The sequence below is a fragment of the Pantherophis guttatus genome, chromosome 8 (genome assembly GCF_059756535.1).
Source record: "Pantherophis guttatus breed Tessera chromosome 8, ASM5975653v1, whole genome shotgun sequence".
NCBI classification, from domain to species: domain Eukaryota; kingdom Metazoa; phylum Chordata; class Lepidosauria; order Squamata; family Colubridae; genus Pantherophis; species Pantherophis guttatus.
Window position 1 is genome coordinate 61,355,996 of NC_142070.1, and position 24,467 is coordinate 61,380,462.

Genomic DNA, 24,467 nt, shown 5'->3' on the forward strand with positions numbered 1-24,467 from the left:
CCTATGCTGAAGTTGCAGCTGGAGGAATTATCGTGGAAGAAGATTTGGATCTTGGGGGCTTACCTCCAACTTTGGAACCACCTAAGAAGGGAAAGCCGAAAGTACAACGACTGACCCGGTCAACTTATAAACTTCAAGAACAACAATCAAAAAAGCAACAATCTCAAGATTTATCTCAAGAAGTTCAAAAAACAGAAGCAGTGGGGGGGCGGGCTAGGCCGAAGAGTAAGGTAGAAGAGGAGCTTCAGCTGATGCTCACAAGGCTTCAAAAGGCTAAAGATGGCAACTAAATTCCTATCTTGGAATGTCAATGGCCTAAATTCACCACAAAAAAGAAACACATATCAGATTATTAGATCAAAAATACTTCATAAATTCAAGATTAGGTACACATTTTGTGGCATCAGCACCAGAGAAGAAAAATGGACTAGTCATATACGTAAGGAAAGGACTATCAGCTAATTTAATTGATACTTGGTTTCAGTATGGTCAGCTCCAAGATAGATGGAGGGAAGATCAAAAATTTGGTGTTATGCAAAATGAGGAAAATCTGGTGAAACAGATTAGAGACCAAAGCCAGATGCATATTAAAAGGTTGTATAATGCATTATTGGAAATAGATTCAGAAACGAATTGGTTAAGGATTGTATGATAAAATGGGCACAAAACTTTCAGGAACCAGTGATGATGGAAACGTGGGAAAAGATTTGGGTCAGAAATGTTAAATTTACGCAAGCACAAAATCTGAGAGAGAATTTTTATAAAATGTTTTATAGATGGCACTTAGATCCTAAAAAATTGTCATGTATGTACCCTAATTTGCAAGCTAAATGTTGGAGATGTGAATGTAATGATGCAACCTATTATCATATATGGTGGACATGTAAGAAAATCAAGGCATTTTGGATAAAAATTTGGTGGGTGATGCAGAATATTTTGAAAAGAAGGTTGAAATTTACTCCTCAATTGTTCCTACTGGGTATAATTATGGACTGTACAGTAGTAGAGACTAAATTGATTTTGAATCTAATATCAGCAGCTAGGCTGTTGGTAGCGCAATATTGGAAGAAGGACTCTTTGCCTACTATTGAAAAGTGGATACTGAAAGTAACGAACCTAGCAGAAATGGCGAAAATCTCAGCGTATTTGAAGGACTATACACAAGAAAGATATGTATCAGAATGGAGAAGATGGATTGACTATATTCAAAATAAGTATCAGACAAGAAAATATCATATAGCTTATGATTGAATGTTAAGTATTAGAAGTATTTTATTACCTATAGTGGAGTTAAGGTTTCAGGGGGGGAGTTAGTAGTCGGAGGATAAGTAGCTTAATCTATTTTATGATTGCTAAATGAAATACCTTGTATTTTGCTCTGGGAAGTCTGGGGGGGAGGGTGGGATGAGGGGAGGGAAAGGGCGGGGGGAATGTGGGGGGGAAGAAAATTTTTGTTTTTTGCAAAACTTTTTAATAAAAAAAAAAGGTATAGCAGGCTGTTGCTAGAAAGAGCCTCTATTAAGTTGACTTAAGATAGAATAATAATTGTTGAAGGTGATTAAGAAAGGAAGGCATAACTTACTGTCTGTTTGAAAAATGAATTTCAAAATGACAGCTTCTTCGACCCCCAAACAGATTGTAACCCCTCCCCTCCCAGCTTTTGGCATGCAAATAGTTTCAGAGTTCAACTCCAGAAGCAATTTGCTGGTCTACAGCTGTGTTGAAGGGTCCTGAGGGAAAGTTCTTCAACCACACCCTAACCAGGATCATAAAGGCTGATGGGATATCAGTCCCTTCAGTTAAAAGACAGAAGAGCAACACTCCAGGGAGAAATCCTTCAGAAATCTCTCCCCATGCATGTGTTCAGTTTGCCATTTTCCCAGGAAGTCCAGCCTATTGTAGCTCTGATAAACAGCTGAGGCCCAATTTATGACTTTATGACTGAGTATGATAGTCAATGGATATGATTTATTACTATCCCATTCACTGCCAGAACCTCATTAGGCTGTGAAAATGCTGCAAATGAAATAAGCTTGTACATTAAGTTCACCCTTTAAAAAAACACTTAATAATGATTTTGGAATACAAAGTTCCATTCAGACTAAAAATTAATAAAAAAGAAAAATTAAATGGAGAAGAGAAACTGGGGTAATACATTAAGGCATATTGCCATTGTAAATGTAAAAGATAAATATCCAGAAATTTTAACCCTGATACATAAACAGTTTTACACTTGTGAAGGTATTACTAAAACCCCCACACTTACAGATTCATGAGTTAGTTTCCTTTATTGCACAATGGAGTGACCAGTGAACAGAAGGCAAAATGTATTGATGCAACTGAATCAACTGCATATTTTGATGAGGCAATTTGTCTCACCACAATGTGTCAGGTTCCAAGTAATGCACCCATCACAAATCGAACTCCAAGGCATTTCATTTCCTCAAAGAACACATTTATTTAGATACATCATCTTGGCATAAACTGGTGGAAAGCCAGTACTGAAAGTTCCCACGCTTTCCACCCCAGTATAAGTAAAAGTTTCTCAATTTTCCAAAACAATCTGTCACATTGTCCAACTGTCAGCCTCCGCTTTGCCTGTTTCAGCTGCCATAAGAAACGGGAGGGGAGGGACCAGTTAAGGGGGTGGGGGGGGGAAGATTGCAGGAGGTGTCTTTCCAATGCAGGAGGTGTCTTTCCAAGAAACGAAACTGAATCTCCAAAGGGGCCGGCTGACCAACTGCCCTACATTCCTGATGAATGACGTTGCCAGACGTGATGCCACCTGACCTTTGGGAGACCTTTGGATTGGATGATGATCAATGGACACGGGGGGGGAGAAGCTTACTAGATGCTATTTCGCGCATTTTGCTCACTTCCAGCTTTACCTGGGTTGCGATCATTTCATATTCAGTAAAAGTACTAATCTCTTTAAAATATGGAGTTTGGGTCATTCTTTCCTGGATATTGAAGGAAGCATACCTGACATTAAGCTGGAAGTCTCTCCAGTCATCCCGGACAAAAACCGAGGGGACTGTGAATCCAAATTATGTCAGATCGAGAGAGTGATGGAGAACAGATGGGGGCAGCGAGTTCAACTGCAGCCGCCCTCCAAGCGAAGAAAGAGAATGCGGAATGGTTGGAAAAACTCCGATTAGAGCCTGAAGAAGCCAGATGGTCGAAAGGAGTGGGGAGGCTACCGGACTGGGGGAAGAACCCCCGGGGAGTGACCACTTCCAGACCCCATAAGAAAGAGGCAGTGTGGATGCAGGAGCAAAAGAAACATCTCATGATGGAACAAGCCTTGCAACTTATCTGTGATGTGGAAGAAAGCAGGAAAAACCGTGAGTCTTTTGGGATTCCTGTGGAGAAGGGGGGAGAAGGCCCCAGGGGGGAGCCAGAAGAGACAGCCTGTGGGGGAGAGGAAGATTTTGAGGAAGAAACATCCCAGGCTTCGGCAGCTCAAGGGAGAGATGCAACCGGCCAGAGAACCCCAGCCTTGCAGGGCCCCCCTCGCAGACATAAAAAGCCAAAAATCCCCCCCCTACCTGGGAAGTATGATGGAAATCCGAAAACCTTGGGATTTTTCCTGACCCAAGTGTGGAACCACATGCAGGATTCGGGGGAGGACTACGTATCAGATGCTGCCAGAGTGAGAAGTGTCACGAACGCCTTAGAGGGATTAGCTGCTGAATAGATGGTGGTTCTCCACAATAACAACTCCCTCTTGCTGAGAAATTACAACCAGTTCATGGGGGCTCTTAGGAGGCGTTTTGAAGACCACTTAGCTGAACGAAAGGCGAGACTCAGGATGAAGGGCATCCAGCAGGGCCGGAGACCGGTGGCAGAGTATATCCAAGAGTTTTGTGAACTGGCACCCTATATGACAGGCTGGTCAGAAATGGTTCTGTTGGAGAGTTTCAAAGATGGGTTGAATGAAGAGATATATTGAGACTGTAGAAGTATGGGGGTCCCCGAAGATTTGCAGATATGGTACATAGTAGCTGAGGATGTGGAGATCGAACTGAGACGGAGCCAACTCCGAGGAGGGCATATGGGGGACCAGTCATCTTCCTTCCACCGTAAGGGAGCACCAGAGATGGCTGGGGGGAAGGCCGAATTCAAACCCAAGTCAAAGCCCTTCACCTGTTTCAAATGTAGGAAGGAAGGACACCAGGCTGTCAAATGCTTCTCCAAGCCATTCCAAAAGCTGGCGGGGCCGGGCCAAAGAAAGGCGACAAAATACCCGCCAAGACCCGTGGCACCGCCCTGAAAGGAGAAGTCATTGAGTTCGCTCCCCGACACCAGGGTGAGTTGGGAACTCTGACCCACAATGACGATAGCGAGACGGACTCCGACTCCGACATCGACAATCGGATGAGTCACACGGAAGAACCCTTGCTCATCCCCTTAGAAGTAAGGGTACCATCCACAGGAGCCCATGCGCAAATGTTAGCCCTATTGGACTCGGGGTGCACTAGGTGCATAATTAGCCCCAAGGTGGTGGAGGAAATAGGTCTAAGACTAAAAACCTTAAAAAGACCCATTGCATTCTGTCAATTAGACGGGTTGATTGCAGGAGGGGGCCCAGCTAGTTTTATGACTGAACCCCTTGAACTGCAGTTGGGGAATCATGTAGAGAATCTCAGATTTATTGTGGCCCCTGGCATGGAGAGACGCCTCATTCTAGGACTGCCCTGGCTTCGAAAATGGAACCCACGGGTGAATTGGAAGACGGGGGTCCTGCGCATCCGCATGGCAGAACCGAATCTGGAGAAGGAAGGCTCCCCCTTGAGGGACGACATAAAACCAGAAAGGGCGGCAGTAGCCACTGACTATATTGAGGGAGAAGAGAAGATTCCAAAGGAATATTGGAATCTCAAGGAAGTCTTTAGCGAAAAGGCATCGGATGCTCTGCCTCCCCACAGGGCTACCGACTGCACCATTGAAATACTCCCTGGGGTGAAGCTTCCCAAACCAAAAATTTACCCCATGACACCTCGAGAATTAGGGGAATTGCGAAATTTTATTGACAAGAACCTAGAATGGGGATTCATCGAATGAGCCAAACCCAAGGTGGCGGCGCCAGTAATGTTCCATGAAAAGAAAGATGGATCCTTTCGTTTGGTGGTCGATTATAGAAATATCAACGCTATTTGCGTAGAAAATGTCTATCCCCTCCCACTTATGAAGGACATGTTAGCCCATTTAGGGAAGGGAAAAATTTTCACCAAACTTGATTTAAGAGAGGCATACTACCGAGTGAGAATAAAAGAGGGGGATGAATGGAAAACAGCATTTAATTGCCCACTGGGATGTTTCCAGTTCAGAGTGCTCCCTTTTGGACTACAGGGAGCCCCTGCTGTATTCATGCAGTTGATCAACGAAGTATTGCATGAGCACCTGTATAAGGGTGCTTGGTCTACTTGGATGACATTCTCATCTATTCTGACAACATGGCCAACCATGTAAAATTGGTGCGGACGGTCTTGAAGAAACTCAGAGCTGCTGAACTCTATGCCAAACTTTCTAAATGTGAATTCCACCAAGACAAAATTGACTATCTTGGATATCATATATCACATGAGGGAATAGAGATGGACCTGAAAAGGTTCGGGCAGTGTTGGAATGGGCCGCACCACGCACCCGTAAACAATTACAGAGCTTCTTGGGGTTTGCTAACTTTTATAGACAATTTATCCCCTCGTTCGCAAAAATCGCACTACCAATTACAGACTTGCTAAAAACGAAAGGGGAAGTAAAGCCCAAACCCTCAAAACCACTGGAATGGACTATGGACTGTCAAGCCGCTTTCGAAAAATTGAAATGGCTGTTTGCGGCTGAACCAGTGCTCAAACACCCAGACATGGAACAACCTTTTGTAGTACAAGCTGACGCCAGTGACGTAGCTGTAGGAGCAATACTCTTGCAAAAGAATGAAAAGGGGGTATTGCAACCCTGTGCCTACACGTCCCGTAAACTATCAGAAACGGAAAGGAGATGGGCCATATGGGAGAAGGAGGCTTTTGCAGTTAGATGGGCGCTGTTAACATGGAGACAATTTTTAGAAGGAGTGAAGCACCCTTTCGAAGTTTGGACTGATCACAAGAATTTAGAGGCGTTAAAAACACCACGCAAACTGTCACCAAAACAGGCTCATTGGGCCCAACATTTCAATCATTTCAATTTCACCCTACGTTACCTTCCTGGTGGAAAGAACTTCATGGCGGATGCACTTTCCAGATTGCCTCAGTACAACAGCATCAAGAAGGAGGTGGTTCAACCTATGATCCCCTCGACACAATTGGCAATACCTGCTACTACCAGAGCGCAGGCAAAAACCGAGCCAGAACTCTCGGGGGATTTACTCAAAAAATTGCGAGAAGCGCTAGAAACTGATGAGTGGTTAAGAGCCACTCGAATGAATGTACAGTTCGTGACGGACTAGCTTGGATTGGATCGAAATTGTATGCTCCGACCACATTAAGAATAACCGTATTGAAATATGCCCATGATGCCAAGGCCGCAGGACACTTTGCATTTGTTAAGACTCTACATCTTGTTAAGAGGCAATTTTAGTGGCCTGCACTCAAGAAAGACATAGAGGCATATGTGGCTAGCTGTCCAGTATGTGCCTTGGCTAAAAGACCTCCAGGAAAACCCCCTGGATTACTTCAAGGTGTGGCTAAACCGAATGCCCCATGGAAAGAAATATCTATGGATTTTATTGTGGACTTACCAGAGAGTGAAGGCTGCACTGTCATTTGGGTAGTAACTGATTTGTTTTCCAAACAAGTACATTTCATCCCTTGCTCAAAGATCCCTTCAGCAAAAACCCTTGCAAAACTATTTATTCGGCAGATTTACCGACTACATGTATCTCCAAAAAGAATAGTTTCTGACAGGGGTGTGCAATTTACTTCCAGTTTCTGGAAAGAGTTTTTGAAGTTGATAGGCTCCGCCCAGGGGCTGAGTTCCAGTCACCACCCTCAAACAAATGGGGCCTGTGAGAGAACCAATGGGGTTCTAGAACAATACCTGAGGTGTTACGTAAATTACCAGCAAGACAATTGGGTAGACCTGTTGCCATTTGCAGAAGTGGCATATAATAATTCCATACACAGTAGCACCAGTTTCACTCCCTTTAAGGTCGCATCGGGCCAAGATTTCGTACCCATCCCCGAGCTACCACAAGATGATCCCCAGAATCCCTCCTTGATGGATTGGATTGAACAATTAAAGAGCACATGGGCAGTAACTCAGAAGGCATTAGATGAGGCTCGTCTTTCAGCTTTTGGGTCATCCCACCCAACCACCCCCCATCCGTGACTCTCCTTCAGGTAGCCTGACCTACCTCAGGTAGGTTAATGCTTGTGATGCCAGTTGAAGAGGGGGTATCATTGCATAAACAACTTCTTCCCACTTACCATGGTATTGTGGCTCATGCAACAAAGCATCGGCCAAGAGGTTTTCCCCCTAGGATGTACTGCAGTTCAAAATTGAATCATTTGAAGTATTGTGCCCACCAGACCTGCTTTGGGGAGAGTTTGTGGGGTGTCTTTAATACCTCTAGGTTTTTATGATCAGTTCATACTTTGAAAGGCATGGAACCAACCTTGAGGAAGTGTCTCCAGGTCAGTAGGGCCCATCGGACCGCATAAGCTTCTTTCTCCCACACTGTCCATCTCTGTTCAGTCTCCATCAGTTTCTTGGAGGTGTACACACAGGGCTGTAAGTTCCCCTCTGTGTTTTTCTGAAAGAATACTGCTGCGATGGCCACATCACTGACGTCAGCTTGGATAACGAAAGGCTGGTCTGGGTCAGGGTGCTTGAGGGTTAGCTCTTTGGTGAACAATCCTTTCAGCTGCTCAAAGGTGCTTTGGCACTCTAGGGTCCATTTTAGGGGCTGACTTGGCCATGGCTCTTGGGGGCCCTTCCCTGTCTTCAACAGTTTGGTGATAAGCCAGGTAATTTCGGCAAAGGCAGGGATGAATTGCCAGTAGTATTGGTGAACCCTAGGAAACTTTGCAGTTGCTTGCGCATGCATGGGGATTGCTAATCTAGTACTGCTTTTACTTTTCCTGGATCCATCTCTACTCCCTCGTTTGACACTCAATAGCCCAGGTAGTCTATGCTGGTCTTGTGGAACTCACATTTTAACAGCATTATGTTTAGTTTGGCCACAAGACGTTTCTCTAACACTTGGCGCACTAGCTTCACGTGTTCCTCTAGGGTTTTGGTAAATATAAGAATGTCATCCAGGTACACAAGGACCCCTCTGGACAGGTGGTCATGCAACACCTCATTTATCAGCTGCATGAAGATGGCGGGTGCTCCCTGCAACCCAAATGGCATCAATCTGAACTAAAAGCTACTGAGGGGGCAGTTGAAGGCAGTTTTCCACTAATCACCTTCTTTGATTTGCACCTGGTAGTACACCTCTCTTAGGTCCAGTTTGGTGAACACTTTCCCCTTTGCCAGGTGGGCCAACATGTACTTCATAAGGGGGAGCAGGTAGGTGTTTTCCACACATATGGTATTGATTCCCCTAAAATTCATGCACAGCCTCATTGACCAGCTCTTCTTTTCCTTAAAGAGGACTGGGGCTGCCACCTTAGATTTCGCTGGCTGGATGAATCCGCAGGCTAGGTGTACTTCCTCAGCTCTTTCATCTGTCTAGTCCCGATCTGGGGCTCACCATGCCTGGGGGTGGTAGAAGTGGGAAGGGCATGGAGCAGCACACATCAGAGCCAGCGAGTCCAATGACAATTGGGGCTGCGGCTGCAGCAGTGGAACACGTCAGGACAGCACCACTCAGCTGCTCATCAGCAGGCCACTCTTCTGGCCAGGTCTGGCTGCAAGCAGCATCGGGAGGCAATGAGGTATGCGGCTGGTGCAAAGAATAGGGAGGCAATGGCAGCAACGGGACTTCCAGCGGCAGCGCCACATAGCCACTCACTAACTGATCACCCCTGCAGCTGTGCACATGCCTCCAACCATGATTCCCTGGACTCTGCACTATGCTGTCGGCCTGGCCAAGTGGCTGCTACCAGATGTCAGCCACAGACAGCTGGATGCTGGGTGATCAGCAGGCATGTCAGGCTGGTCAGCAGACATGGTCCCAGACTATAAAGTGCACTGAGAGATGAGAGCTCCCAATGCTGACTTTGCACAACATACACATACTCAACGTGTACCAAGGCTTCAGCCTACAGTTGGGAATCAAAGTCTGGGTTACTGAGTTGCTCAGTTTCCTCATGTTTGCTTTGATCGTCCCTGGTCCAGGCCTGGACCTTTGAGAGAAAGTTAGTGCTCTTCTTTTTTTCTTTTCCCCTCATTGTCTTCTACTTTTGCAGGGTTGGTCAGCGAGGGGGAAGAAAGCCAGTGCGATGGCTGAAGGGAAGGTGCCAGAAGTGGCTGAGGTGGAGACTGCTGAGGATGATGAGGTGCTCAAGCCAGAGGTTTCAGAGGACGGCGTACAACTGGTTGTGAGGCTGAAGGAGTGTGAGGTACGTAGAGCGGGGTAGCTGACTGAGGGTTGACAGGGCCCAGAGGCCTCCACATCAGCTGCAACAATGGTTTCAGGTAGTCATCAAGTTGGATGTGGGGTTATGAGAATTCTGTCGCAAGGGAGACATGGGCACTGGGCCCCAGAAGGCCCCAGAAAGACCGACTGGTGGAATGCATCTCGTCCCCAGTGCCCCAGAGGCCCCGGTGAGGCCTGTTCAACCTCCACTATGGTGTTTCTTTTTCTTTTTCTTTTTTTTTGATTTTTTTTTATTTTATAGACAAACAAACATTTAATACATCAATCATCCCTTCCGTGTGACATCTCAGTGTTTTCTCCATGACTTCATCTGGTTTTTTCTTTTGTTATTTCTTCTATCTTCATTTTCACCTTTCTCCAAAGGTACAATATTCTAATTATATCATTTTTTACATAGCTATTAATTTCTATATCTCTTTTCTAGCCAATAGTAAAATTGATCCCATATCTTAAAATATTCTGAATCCTCTCTTTCTTTAATCTTCAATGTTAATCTATTCATTTCTGCACAGTCTAAATTTTTTTTAATTATTTCTCCTTCCAGAGGTATTTTCTCTGCTTTCCAATTTTGTGCAAAAACAATCCTTCCAGCTGTTATTACATGTATAATCAAATAAGTATTTTCTTTGCTAATTTTCCCTGGAAGGATACCCAGTAGGAACAGTTCTGGTTTTAAATCAATACGTTGTTGTATAATTTCCTCTAACCACATCTTAATTTTATTCCAATGGTTTTTAACTTCTGGACATGTCCATCACATATGATAATAAGACCCTGGTAACTGGTGACATTTCCAACATTTAGCTGATTTATCTTTAAACATTTTTGCCAGTTTCTCAGGGGACATCTGCCATCTATAAAACATTTTATATTGGTTCTCTTTAAAAGCAGTGGACATTGTTAGTTTGTAATTCCTTTCCCATAACTGTTGCCATTTGTCTAGCTCAACTGAGTATCCAAAATTCTTAGCCCAAGCTATCATTGTTTCCTTTACTTGTTCTTCCTCTAATTCAATGCCAAGTAAAAAAATGTAATTTTTTATTACTTGAAAATAAGAAATTAGGAAGACCATATGTATCACTATTGCAACAGAAAAAAAGAGGAATCACAGTTTATGTAAAAGAAAGAATAAATTCAGAACTAGTTTATGCAGACGAGGAGGGCAGAATTTTGATGATAAAATTAAATACGGAATATAAACAAATCTTATTGGTAGTGCTATGTGCCCCAAATAAAAATCAACAGAAATATTACAAAAAAGTACATAACAGAATATTGGAACAAGAGATAGAAAACATGTGTATGATAGGAGACTATAATGCTATAGTTGACAGTAAAAGAGATTATTACAGCAATAAGAATTTTTTTTAAAAAAAGGAAACACTTCCTAAGGAGTTTTTTAACATGGTACTAGAACTAAATTTAAGGGATATATGGAGAGAAATTAACAAAGAAGAAAAACAATATACATATTACTCCCACCCACACCAATCCTGGTCCAGAATAGATATGGCCTGGAAGACAACACAACTACAGTTAGACTTAGAAAAAACAGTTATAGGAACAAATGAATGGGCTGACCATAACCCGATAATTATTCAATGGAAAGGACAGAAAAGATATAAGAGATGGACCCTGAATCAAACCATATGTAAAGAGAAAGAATATAAGCAATTTTTAGAAAAAGTATTAGAGACCTTCCTAAGAATAAATAAGAAAGAAGACACGTCGACTCAAAATTTATGGAACACATTAAAAGCATACATTAGGGGTTTGACAATTGCATATATGGTAAAGAAAAGAAAAAAGAAAAAGTCCCAACAAGATAATTTATAGGAAGAACTTTAAAAAATAGAAGGAATTTTACAGAAAGATCCACAAAATAAGAAAGTAAAAGAGGACTGGAGAATGGCTAAACACAAATTAAATTTGATAACCCAAGAAGAAATTGCTATGAAAATAAAGATGGCAAAACAAAACTATTTTGAACATGCAAACAAAGTGAGCAGATGGTTAGCCTATAAATTAAAAAAGGAAAAGGATAAAAGAATGATATAATGTCTGAAAGACGAGGAAGGGAAAATTCAATACAAAAAAGAAGATAAGAAAAGAATAATTCAATCTTTTTTCTCCAAACTATACACACAGGAAGAAACATTAGAATCAGAAATTAAAACCTATTTAGAGGAGACAAATCTATATAAGCTCACGGAGGAACAGAAAGACACAATAAATCGACCAATCTCTGAAATAGAACTCGAATTTGCAATAAAAAGGCAAAAAAGCAATAAAACACCAGGACCAGATGGAATAACAGTTGAACTATATAGGATAATACAAAAACAAACAGGAGGATTAATGCTTGAAACATTTAATGAAGCACTACAACAATCAAACATACCCAAAACATGGACAGAAGAATTATTCACACTTATACACAAGGAAGATTCAGACCAGCAATTAGTGCAAAATTATAGGCCTATTTCGCTATTAAACTCTGATTATAAAATATATATGTCAATTATTGCTGCAAGGTTAAAGACAGTTCTAGAAAAGTTTATACATTTGGACCAAAATGGTTTTCTGCCTGGGCAACAAATTAAAAATAATATACGGATTATAATTGACATTCTAGAGTTCTATGAAGCCCACCCAGAGAAACAGGTTTCACTGGTTTTCTTTGATGCCCAAAAGGCCTTTGACAATTTGAATTGGAAATATATGATACAACAAATCAAAAAAATGGAATTTGGATCAAAATTTGAAAAAATGATTGAAAAAATTTACTCAAAACAAACCGCAAGGGTAATTATTAATCAGGATATGACGAATAAATTTGAGATTACTAAAGGCATGAGACAAGGCTGTCCACTTTCCCCACTTCTCTTTATTCTATCATTGGAGCCATTCTTAACAAAAATCAGGGAAGATCGGGAGATTAAAGGACTGAAGATAAAAAAAGAAGAATATAAATTGCAAGCCTTTGCAGATGATTTGGTGTTTGTAATCGAGGAACCTCTACAATCAGGCCCCAAATTGATTAAAAAAATAGAGGAATTCGGCGCAGTGGCTGGTCTAAAAATTAACAAAAAGAAATCTAAATTGCTAACAAAAAATCTTACAAAAAAACAAGAGACAGAACTAGAGAACATTACAGATATTCAGATAACAAGGAAAATAAAGTATTTAGGGATTTGGTTAACAGCAAGAGGTTCCTCAATTAAAAAATATAATTACGATAAATTAATGCTGCAAATTGGGAAAGACTTGGAAAATTGGAAGAACCTTCAAATTTCATGGATGGGAAGAGTGGTGGCAATAAAAATGAATATTCTGCCCAAAATACTGTTCCTCTTCCAGGTTATACCGATAAAAATAGAAACAAGTTTTTTTGATTTACTAAATAGATTGATTGCAAAGTTTATTTGGCAAGGGAGAAAACCCAGAATTAGATTAAAAACCCTACAAGATACTAGAGATAGAGGAGGTGGAGCCCTGCCTGATTAGGAGATCTATTATCAAGCAGCATGCCTGACCTGGATAAAGGAATGGATTGAGTTGGAAAATAAAAGAACCTTAATAATCGAGGATCACGACTTACAGGTAGGATGGCATGCATTTCTATGGGGCAAAAAACAAAATCACATGGATATTTTAAAAGACATATAATTAGGAACTCATTATCATTAATTTGGAACAAAATTAAAAAACAAGATTATACGAGAATACCAAATTGGATCTCACCCAACGAAACATTAAATTATCCAAATTTATTAGATTGGACCAAAATAGTTAGATATAGGGATATATTAAACGAATTGGAAAAACTAAAAACAAAACAAGAATTAGAGCAGGACTTGAATAGGGAAGTCGAATGGTGGACGTACTTGCAAATCAGATCAAAATATACAGAGGATACAAAGACCAATCAGATACAATTGGAACAAAACAACAAAATTATATATGGAATTATATATGGAAAGGATCAAAAACTAATTAGTAAAATATATAAGTTTTTATTGCGGTATATAATGGAAGAGGAAACAGTGAAAGACACTATGATTAAATGGGCAAGAAATTTTAATCATACGATAGAATTAGAGAAGTGGGAAAGGATATGGAAAATAAAAATGAAATTGACAATATCAACGGCATACAAGGAAAACCAGACGAAAATATTTCATAGATGGCATCTTCCGCCAACTAGAATAGCAAAGATGTTCCCTGGTAATTCACCTAAATGCTGGAAATGTAAGAATAACCATGGAACATACTATCACCTCTGGTGGACCTGTCCAGTGGCAAAGCAATTTTGGGCCAAAGTTAAAAAGCTTCTAGAGGAGATAATACAGGAACCAATAAAGGGAGAGCCAGAGCAATTTTTACTAGGGATTCCAATAGAAAATTATACAAAAGATATACAATATTTAACACTACATATATTAACAGCAGCTCGCATAATATATGCACAGAATTGGAAGAAGGAATGTCCACCAACTGAAGAGGACTTAATTAAAAAAATCCTCAAATGTGCAGAGATGGACAAGTTAACAAAGGAAATTAATGAAAGAGAGGATACAGATTATTATAGAGTGTGGCACAGATGGTATGATTAGTGGGAGAAAAGAAAAAATGAAAAAAAGGAATAAAAGAAAAAAGAGGGGGGGAAGGAGATTGTGTTGCAGATCAAACTTTAGTATAGTCGATATAAATGAAGTTAGATTGTTTAAGCAGATTAATGAAAAAGTTAGAATATACAGTATGTAATAATAAGAAAGGATCACCTTAAATGAGCTGATAACAACAGAAAAATGATATGTACATAAGTGTTGTATGTTTTGTGTTTTGTGTTTATTTTAATGTGTTTAAAATAAAAAACTTTTTATTAAAAAAAATGTAATTTTTAAAAATTAATTTATCCTCTGTTCCGGTGAGTATCCTAGCCAATTCTTGTCTTTTCTAAGTGAAAATCATATAGTTTAATATCTTTCTCATATCTTGTTTGAATTTGCATATACATATACCAATCCATCTCAATCCCCTGTTCTTCCAATTCTCGCTTCCCCTTCAATTCCCCCTTATCTGTTAATAACTCCTTGTATCTAACAATATTTCTGAAATTAAAAATATTTGGATGTATTAAAGCTTCCATTGTTGATAACCATATTGGTATTTTCACATAGTATTTATCTCTAACCTTCTCCCATGCCATGCCTAACAATGCGTTTCTTATATAATGTCTATGAAAGTATGTGTGTATCTTACTTCTACCATACCATAGAAATGCATCGAATCCCAATTGTAAGTCATGTTAATAGTCTAATATTTCTTAATTCAAGCCATTCCTTCATCCAAGTCAATGCTGCTGCTTGGAAGTATAATTCCCAATTCGGCAGTCCAAATCCTCCATGTACTCTTGTGTCCTGTAACATTTTCATACTTATTCTTGCTTTTTTTCCTTGCCATATAAATTTCCTTGTTATCTTATTAAGATGTTGAAAATAAGTCTTTTCAATTTTTATCGGTACTGTCTAGAATAGAAATAATAGTCTTGGTAATATTGTCAGATGCCTAAAAGTGATACTGCCATTCAGTTGGAGGAGGGGGGACACTTGAATTTGATTCCCTAGCATTGCCTGTGTCAAGATATACTTTACAACCTATATCCTGGCACCAAAGAGCCCTGAGATCTCCTTTACCTGCAGGAATTTTTACGATAGCCATGTGGGTTGTCTCACTTTAAAGTAAATGGTGGGAATGCATGTTTGTTCGGGTTCTCATAGGAAATAGTAAAGAAAACATCTTCACACTTGTGTATTGGCTAAAATCTGCATTCTGACTTAAAGGGAGGGGTCTCTACCACTTTAATCCTACTGCTTTGCCTAAGGGTATTCAGATCTTGCTTTAGCTGGATGGCTGTCACTTCTGCTTAATAAAAGAATCCTTTTGAACAACCACATTTCAAGAGTTTGTACTTTCTTAAGTTGGAAGGAGAGGCGATCCTTATAGAAAGCAAGATCTGCAAAATGGTCAACCCAGAGAAGCAATCTTCGCTCTACTGAGGGGACCTTGCAAATCATGTCAGAACGAAGCAGAGAGCTGGGAGAAACTGATTGCTGGGAAGAGACAGCAACAGCCACCCAGTCGGATGCCTGTTTCGTGCACCCCATCAGAGAGAATGAGGTAATCCTGGAGAATCCTGAAAAGCCCCGCTGGTCAATTGGCATCGGGAAGAAAGATAGCTGGGATGAGAAAACCAGAGGAGTCACCCTCAACCGTGGCAACCGAAAACTGGGGTGGAAACTGGAACTAGAAGCCCTTACTGACCGGGGGGAACTGACTGAAGCACCCTTGAGGGAGGACTATCTGAAGAGGCATATAACCCAATTGGTGATGGAAACTTTGGAAAATCTCAACATCCGAAGGGAGCCAGGACAACAACCAAAGGGCGCGGAAAGGGCAGCTGTCGTGGATGAGGCCACAGGAGGCACTCCCCTTCTGGAGCCTGCCTATCGAGCAGAGGGCGCTGCAGCAGTGGGAGAAGACCCAGCAAACCCTCCCCCCCAGGCAGCATGCACACTGGCGCCCATTCCCAATCAGCCCCAGGTCCCACAACTGGAAAGAGAAACTCCCCGCTTGGGGTGAAGTTTGATGGGAATCTGCAACAATTAGGATTCTTTGTGGCACATGTGCTAACCTACATGCAAGAGTATGGGCGTGATTTCCAAACCCAAGGATCCCGAGTGCGAGTTGTGACCCTAGCCCTAGAGGGTGCCGCAGCCAGATGAATGGTGACCCTACATAATGCCAATGCACCAGAACTGCGGGATTTCGACCATTTCATGATGGCCCTGCGACGTCGGTTCGAAGACCTACTGGCAGATCGCAAAGCATGCGACTGCATTAAGGTGGTAAAGCAGGGGCGACGGCCAGCAGCAGAGTATACTGAAGAATTCCAGGACCTCGTGTGTCGTGTGCGCTGGCCGGAAGATATTTTGGTGAGCTGTTTCAAGGACGGGCTGAGTGATGATCTATACAATGCCTGCGTGGCCCGAGGTGCACCGAATCACCTACATGAATGGCATGTCACCACCGAAGAAGCTGAGATTGATATGGCCAGAAACCAGTATCGAGCGGGGAGAGCATGGAAGAAATCCTCACCCAATGGAAGCAAGAGCCCCCCAAACCACAAACCGCATTCTCTCCGAGACCTTCAGCCTATTTCAAGTGTGGAAAAGAGGGGCACCGAGCTGCAGAGTGTCATTCGCAAACACCTGCCCGGAACCACCCACCGGGGGAGGGCCCTGCAAAACTGGTTCGGCATGGGAAGGAGACTGCTCTGAGGAGCAGGGAGACCGTAGAAGTCCCATCCCCTCCCCTCTTTGGGGAGAAAACCCTGGCATCTGAACAGGAGGAATCACACTCATTCAGAAGCGATCCAGATGATGAACCACTGGTAAGCAAACCAATTAAACTGCTTAACCTCCTCTTAAGACTATTTATCCCAAACCAGGACAGGGAGATAAGTATGCCCACCCTAGTGGATTCAGGGTGCACCCATTGTTTGATCAGCCCAACCTTAGTAAGGAAGTTAGGGATTAACATAAGAAAGCTGAAAACCCCTATTGCTTTCTGCCAACTAGATGGGTCAATAGCAGGAGGGGAGCCAGCTTCTTTTGCCACTGAGCCTCTACATATAGGCATTGGAAGCCATGAGGAAAGGTTTACATTTATAGTGGTACCTGGCATGGAATGGCCGTTAGTTCTGGGCCTTGCATGGCTGAAAAAATGGAACCCAAAAAATCAACTGGAAACAAGGCATCATAAATTTCCAGAGAAATGTGACTTTTGCTGAGAATCCACATGAAGGAACTGAGGGGGCAGAGAATCGAGAAACACCCATGCTTGGTCACGCCATACCAACTGAGAGCATACCCATAGAATACAAGGATTTAGCTGAGGTTTTTAGTGAAAAAACCTCAGATGAGCTCCCCCCCCACCGCGCCACTGACTGTGCAATAGAAATCTTACCCAGCGCAAAACTCCCTAAACCCAAGATGTACAGCATGTCACCAAGGGAGTTGGAAGAGCTGAGGACATTTATTGAGAAAAACCTAGCAAGGGGTTTCATCAAGCCAGCCCAACCAAAAATCGCAGCTCCAGTGCTATTTAGAGAGAAAAAAGATGGCTCAAAACGCCTATGTGTTGATTTTAGAAATCTGAATACAATCAGTCTGGAGAACATGTATCCCCTCCCCCTTATGAAAGATATGCTTACACACCTTGTTAAAGGGAAATTTTTTCAAAGCTGGACTTAAGGGAGGTTTACTATCTTGTCAGAATTAAGGAGGGGGATGAGTGGAAAACGGCATTTAACACCCCCCCTTGGCTGCTACCAATTCAAGGTGCTCCCCTTTGGGTTACAAGGAGCCCCTGCAGTGTTTATGCAGTTAATAAATGAAGTGCTGCATCAGCATTTATATAAGGGGGTCCTGGTCTACTTGGACAACATTTTAATCTATACCGAGACCAAAGCAGAACATGTAAAACTAGTCAGGGTGGTTTTAAACAAACTCCGCTCTGCCAAACTTTATGCTAAATTTTCCAAATGTGAATTCCACCAAGAGAAGATTGACTATTTGGGGTACCGCATTTCACACCAGGGGGTTGAGATGGATCCTCTAAAAGTACAGGCTGTACTTGATTGGAACCCTCCATGCACGCGTAAACAGTTACAGAGCTTCCTGGGTATTGCCAACTTTTACCGCCAGTTTATCCCTGCTTTCGCTCAGATTGCCCTGCCCATCACCAAGCTCTTAAAAACAAAGGAGGAGGACAACCCTAAACCGAAGCAGCCATTGAACTGGACAATGGAATGTCAGGCGGCATTTGAAAAACTTAAACGGCTGTTCTCGGCAGAACCAATTCTAAAACACCCAGACACAGAGAAACCATTTGTCATACAAGCAGATGCCAGCGATGTGGCAATAGGAGCGGTCCTGCTTCAGAAGAATGAGTAAGACCAACTACAACCCTGCGCTTACACATCCAAAATGTTGAATGAGACTGAGCAAAGGTGGGTCATTTGGGAGAAAGAGGCTTATGCAGTTCGTTGGGTGTTGTTAACCTGGAGGCACTTCCTAGAAGGTAGTAAGACTCCTTTTGAAGTCTGGACTGATCATAAAAATCTAGAAGCCCTAAAGACCCCAAGGAAACTCTCCCCAAAACAAATACGATGGACTCAGTACTTTAAATGGTTTGATTTTACTCTAAAATATCTCCCGGGGAAAAAAAATTTCTGGCGGATGCGCTATCCAGAAAACCGCAATACAATAGTGCAAAGCCAGACGTAATCAAACCCATAGTACAAAACAATCAACTAGCTGCCTAAATAGTCACCAGATCCCAGGCAAACCAAGAGACATTGACGGGCAATGACACCACCCGAAATTTTAAACAAGCATTGGCCACTGATGAATGGTTTTTGAACAACAAATCCAGCTGTCTGATGAAAGAAGACTTGGCTTGGGTGGGGGGGGGAGTTGTATGTTCCTGCCAGCCAAAGACTATGCTTAATGGTAAGGTGCCATGACTCCAAATTAGCTGGACATTTTGGGTTTGTGAAAACTTTACACCTGATTAAAAGACAATTTTGGTGGCCATCACTTAAAATGGACATAGAAAGCTATGTAGCTAGCTGCCCCATTTGTGCAGCAGCAAAAAGACGCCAGGGGAAATCCCCAGGTCTATTGCAGAAGGTAGCTGAACCTTCAGCGCCTTGGAGAGAGATCGGTATGGATTTCATCGTGGAATTGCCAAACAGTGAGGGAAATACTGTTATTCGGGTCGTGACAGACCTATTTTCAAAACAGGCACATTTTATATCCTGCCAAAAGATCCCATCTGCTAAACGTTTAGCCAAATTATTCCTAATACACATTTATCGACTTCATGGAGCTCCACAAAGGATCATCTCCGATGATCAATCCAGTAGCAGTTGAACTACTCCTTCCAAAGACACTCAGGCAAGTCCACCCAGTATTCCATATTAGTTTACTCAAGCGAGAAGTAATCTCATCCCTCAGACCACCTGCATCTACACCACCCGTTCCCATCATGATTGAAGGTGGACAACACTTTGAAATCAAGGAAATCCTTGATTCTAGGATCCACAGAGGGAAAATCCAATACTTAGTCGCTTGGAAACATTTACCATCAGCACACAATGAATGGATCGCTAAACACCAGGTTAGGGCTCCAATCTTACTGAGAAAATTTCACTCCCAATATCCTAACAAACCTTGTTAATATACTATCATGAAATCTTGTGTATATTTTGTTTTTTTCAGGTGGACACTTTCGCTTTCTAGGGAGGGTAGCATGTCAGATCCTTAAAAGTGATACTGCCATTCAGTTGGAGGAGGGGGATCACTTGGATTCGATTCTCTAGCATCGCCTGTGTCAACATATACTTTACAACCTATATCCTGGCACCAAAGAGCCCTGAGATCTCCTTTACCTGCAGGAATTTTTATGATAGCCATGTGGGTTGTCTCACTTTAAAGTAAATGGTGGGAATGCATGTTTGTTCGGGTTCTCATAAGAAATAGTAAAGAAAACATCTTCACACTTGTGTATTGGCTAAAATCTGCATTCTGACTTAAAGGGAGGGGTCTCTACCACTTTAATCCTACTGCTTTGCCTAAGGGTATTCAGATTGCTTTAGCTGGATGGCTGTCACTTCTGCTTAATAAAAGAATCATTTTGAACAACCACATTTCAAGAGTTCGTACTTTCTTAAGTTGGAAGGAGAGGCGATCCTTACACCAGTTTGCTTACAGTAGAGTAGTCAGCAACATTGAGTTTTGATCTTTTACACAAGTATGATAATTTCTTTTAACAATAGTATCTTCTTTGTTTATATGAAATTGAAAACATTCTGTACTTGCCAGAACCACACCATTATAATCTTCCCTTCGTTTAGTCTGGGGAACTGACATAAAAAGTTTGTTTTTATTACCAAATATTTTAATTAGAGTTGGGACTAAAATAACTTTCTGTGGAAATTCACTAATTAGTTTGGCCGAGGGCACTATAAATTTAAATTAGACTAGTGCTGTACAGCTTACTGATAGCAAATATTTCAATTTCTCTAGTTTAGAGATAATTTCTGCTTGAGCTTTCAATAGTCTAGGTTTTATAATAATTTGTCAGACTCTCCTCCCACTCATTTTCTGAAACTTTAATAGATTAAAAAGTTTGCCAAGTAAATAGCCTAGAGACACATTTGGAAGGGATATATTCTCTGTATTTTTATACATATTATCTATGTGATTTCCTCTGCCAGGAGTGGCATTGTTGATTATATGTATATCATATGGAACTTTGCAAAAAAATTATATGGGCTTGATTGTTCTTGAAAACCCGAACACATTTTTTAGAATTTAAGAAGAGATCTTTCATTGTTAATAAATAGTCAAGGAATTACTTCAAAATGTTAGAATAATTATTTTACATCCTTAAAATTACGTAGCGAGGTTATTCTTTCTCAGCAAGTGTGATATACATGAAATCTGAGAAGTTGGTTTACTACACAAATTTGATTTTTGTGGGACTATCTCTCTGGAAGGAATCATTAAGATGTGGATCAGAAAATATAGAATGATAGGGCTCAAAGGGCCATTGAAGTCTCCCAAGCCAGGAGTACCATCCTAGACAAATGTTCTTTTCTTGAAAACTTCCAGTGATGGAACACCCACAACTCCAGGAGGCAAGCTGTTCCATTGATTAATCATTTTCACTTCAGGAAATTGTTCTTATTTCCAGGTTGGATCTCCCTGTGCCAAACTTCCATCCATTGCCCTTCCCTCAGGTGCTATGATGGTTGGATTTTTTTAAAAAATATTTTTTATTTATTTTTTTCAAACATAAACATAAAATATATATTTTAAGAACGAAGTCTTGATCCGGTCATAAATAGGTACAATCACTTACATTTTTTAACAAACTCCATTCAAAATTTCCTCATTGCATCTTTTAAAGTTACAAATCAAAACAAATTTTTTTAACATAAATTCTAACATCTTAATTTAGGCCATACTATTATATCACCACAAATCTTAATTCCCAAATAAACTCCACTCATTTTTATATCCAAATATAAATCAAAATTCATTCTAACTCTTTCCTAAATTTTCTCCATTACTTCTTCTAACATCAATATCAAAACACAAATTTAAGAAACATTATAACCTCTTAATCTAAGTATTTACCTTACTATTTTATCACCACAAATCTTAATTTCCAATATATACAACTGTATTTTTATATGATGGTTACATTTTTGTGGATTTCACTTGTGAGACACTATGACTTATCTCCATCCATAATAGAAGAAATACCACCTTTGTTTTCTCTTGAAGATTGCTAGTGGTTTTTTTTTTTTTTTTTTGCTTTAATTTATATGCCACCCTTCTCCGGAGACTCAGGGCGGCTTACAATGTGTTAAGCAATAGCCTTCATACTTTTGTATATTTATACAAAGTCATCTTATTGCCCCCACAATCTGGGTCCTCATTTCACCTACCTTTGAAAGGATGGAAGGCTGAGTCAACTTTGAGCCTGGTGAGATTTGAACTTGCAGTAATTGCAAGCAGCAGTTGTTAATCTGTTAATAACAGTGCTTTAGTCCACTGTACTACAGGCTCGGTTGACTAAAGTTATGTTATCATCTAGGTCCCTAAACACCCCTTCTGACAGCAGACATCAGATTATATATTGTAGCTAAAATCTCCCTTTATGTAATCCCTTTAACAGATCTGGAATTTCTTGTAAATGATTCATGATCATCTCCCTTTTCTGATATTGTAGAAGCCAGCAAATCAAATAGTAGTGTTCTACACCCAAAGCTGCATCTTACCTCTCATTCAGCTTTTCTTAGTGTCAGTATCAAATATTGCAGATTAATTGAATAGTCAGCAACTTGACTATTTTTACTTGTACTGTACTGGAGTGAAAGTGGCTTGTCAATATTTATCCATTTTGATCAGTTAACCAAGATATCAGGAAAAACTAGATAGATAAAATATATGCAAGAAACAGAATGGCAAGAGGAGTCCACAAAAAGCATTTCCCCAGTTGCTGCCTTGCTAGAATTCAATATATTAGAAGGGCTGGGTTTCAAGTTTTAAACTGATATTTCACTGCTGATTGAAGGTAGAATATTGTTCTGCTAATGGAAAATACAAGAACTGCAGGCATGGACTGAAAATAATAATAAAAAAGAGAACTGTAGTAGAATAGTTAGGATTCCAAAATCGACTGTAGATTATTGTATAACCCTTTACCATCTATTACAGTAATATAGAATATCCCCAGAAGCACTCTTTATGCAGTAGATATTGGTTTTAAATCTACATTTAATTCAGTTCCAAGACTAAATATTGGAGAAGGTAGGAAACTGTCTATTGACCATTAAGTGATTGCAGTAATCAAATGCCATCATCACAATATCTCTCTCAGAATAAGATCAGTCCATCCCTTTGCCAAAATCAAGAAGAGTATATTTTGGTTCTATCACTAATATTAATGACTTAGTTGAATAATTTGCTAACTACAACCACCACTTACAAGGACAAATAATCTGAGAGAAGCACTGTAGGAATTTGACAAATGGAGTATTAATTATCAGCAAATAGAAGTCTTGGCCTTTCTAAAAGCAGCACCCATAAAAAAAAATGTCCATCCATTTACAGAACAATGATCCTCTTTGCTGATGTCTACTTAAGGTAATGTTCCAAGATTAAAAATTCCCAGTTTGATGATGATATGATATGATAAATGATAAAATAGAAGTACTGCTTTACAAAGCCTTAGTAAGACCTGGAATAAGACTTGGAAGTAAGACTTGGAATACTGCATCCAGTTCTGGTCACCACAATATAAAAAAGATGTTGAGATTTTTGAAAGAATGCAGAGAAGACCAACAAGAATAATAATAGGGCTAGAGGCTAAAACATATAAAGAACAGTTACAGAAATTGGGTAGGTCTAGTCTAATGAAAAGAAGAACTAGGGGAGACATGATAGCAGTGTTGCAATATTTGAGTGGCTCCTACAAAGAAGAGGAGGTCAAAAACAAAATACTGGGTGGAACTATATCTAGAACATACAGATACAATGCATGCGAGGAGATAGCCACACCTTGGGGAAGGTATGGCGTCCTTTTATACCCTCAGAGACGTCAGCTTAGTACCCAATTCTGGCCTCCTAGTTTAGGTTCGAGTATTCATTCTTGCCCTGCAAAAGAATAGAAACTTCCCAATTAGTTGTCCTTGAGCATTCCTTTGTTTTCTCAATTGGCCATTTGGCCCCCTGGTTTTGCAAGGCAGGAACTTATCCAGATCAAACATAAATTAGGGCTGAGGTATAAATTATCCCTTGGAGATACGTACCATGCTCTTAGATGGCACAAGAAAAAACAGAAAGAAGATTGATATGGGTTCAGGTCAAATGGCAGGGACTGTCAGGTGTGCTTCCTTCAAAGTCCAGGAAAGAATGACCCAAACTCCATTGTTTATAGAGAAAGGTACTTTTACTAGAAAATGAAGTGAATGCAACCAAAGGAAAGCAGAATCTAAGGCAATAAGTGCAAAAATTGCATATAGAAAGCATCCCCTCCCACTGTCCACTGTAAATCATCCAATCCAAAGGTCTCCCAGGGGTCAGGTGGAAGCACACGTCTGGCAGCGTCATCTATCAGGAATGCCACGACCGTTGACCCGACAGCAGCTTCAAAGATACAGTCCGGTGGCTTAACTATCGCTTTCAATTCCTCCAGCACGCTTCCCCCCACATGCTACCTAGCTCTCCCCCCTCCCATTACTATGGAGCCAAAGCAGTAAAGGCGGAGGCTGACATTC

At 40.9% G+C, this 24,467-nt stretch overlaps 1 protein-coding gene across 4 annotated transcripts in view; it reads left to right on the plus strand.

Annotated features, from left to right (window-relative positions):
• The window catches only part of GABRB1 (gamma-aminobutyric acid type A receptor subunit beta1), a 277,599-nt gene that overhangs the window by 6,303 nt on the left and 246,829 nt on the right, over positions 1-24,467 (plus strand). For all 4 annotated transcript variants that reach the window (XM_034432891.3, XM_034432893.3, XM_087875272.1 and 1 more), the window contains exon 2: positions 9,357-9,509. In XM_034432891.3, the coding sequence (XP_034288782.1) occupies positions 9,357-9,509 (153 nt within the window). The remainder of the gene's footprint in view (positions 1-9,356; positions 9,510-24,467) is intronic.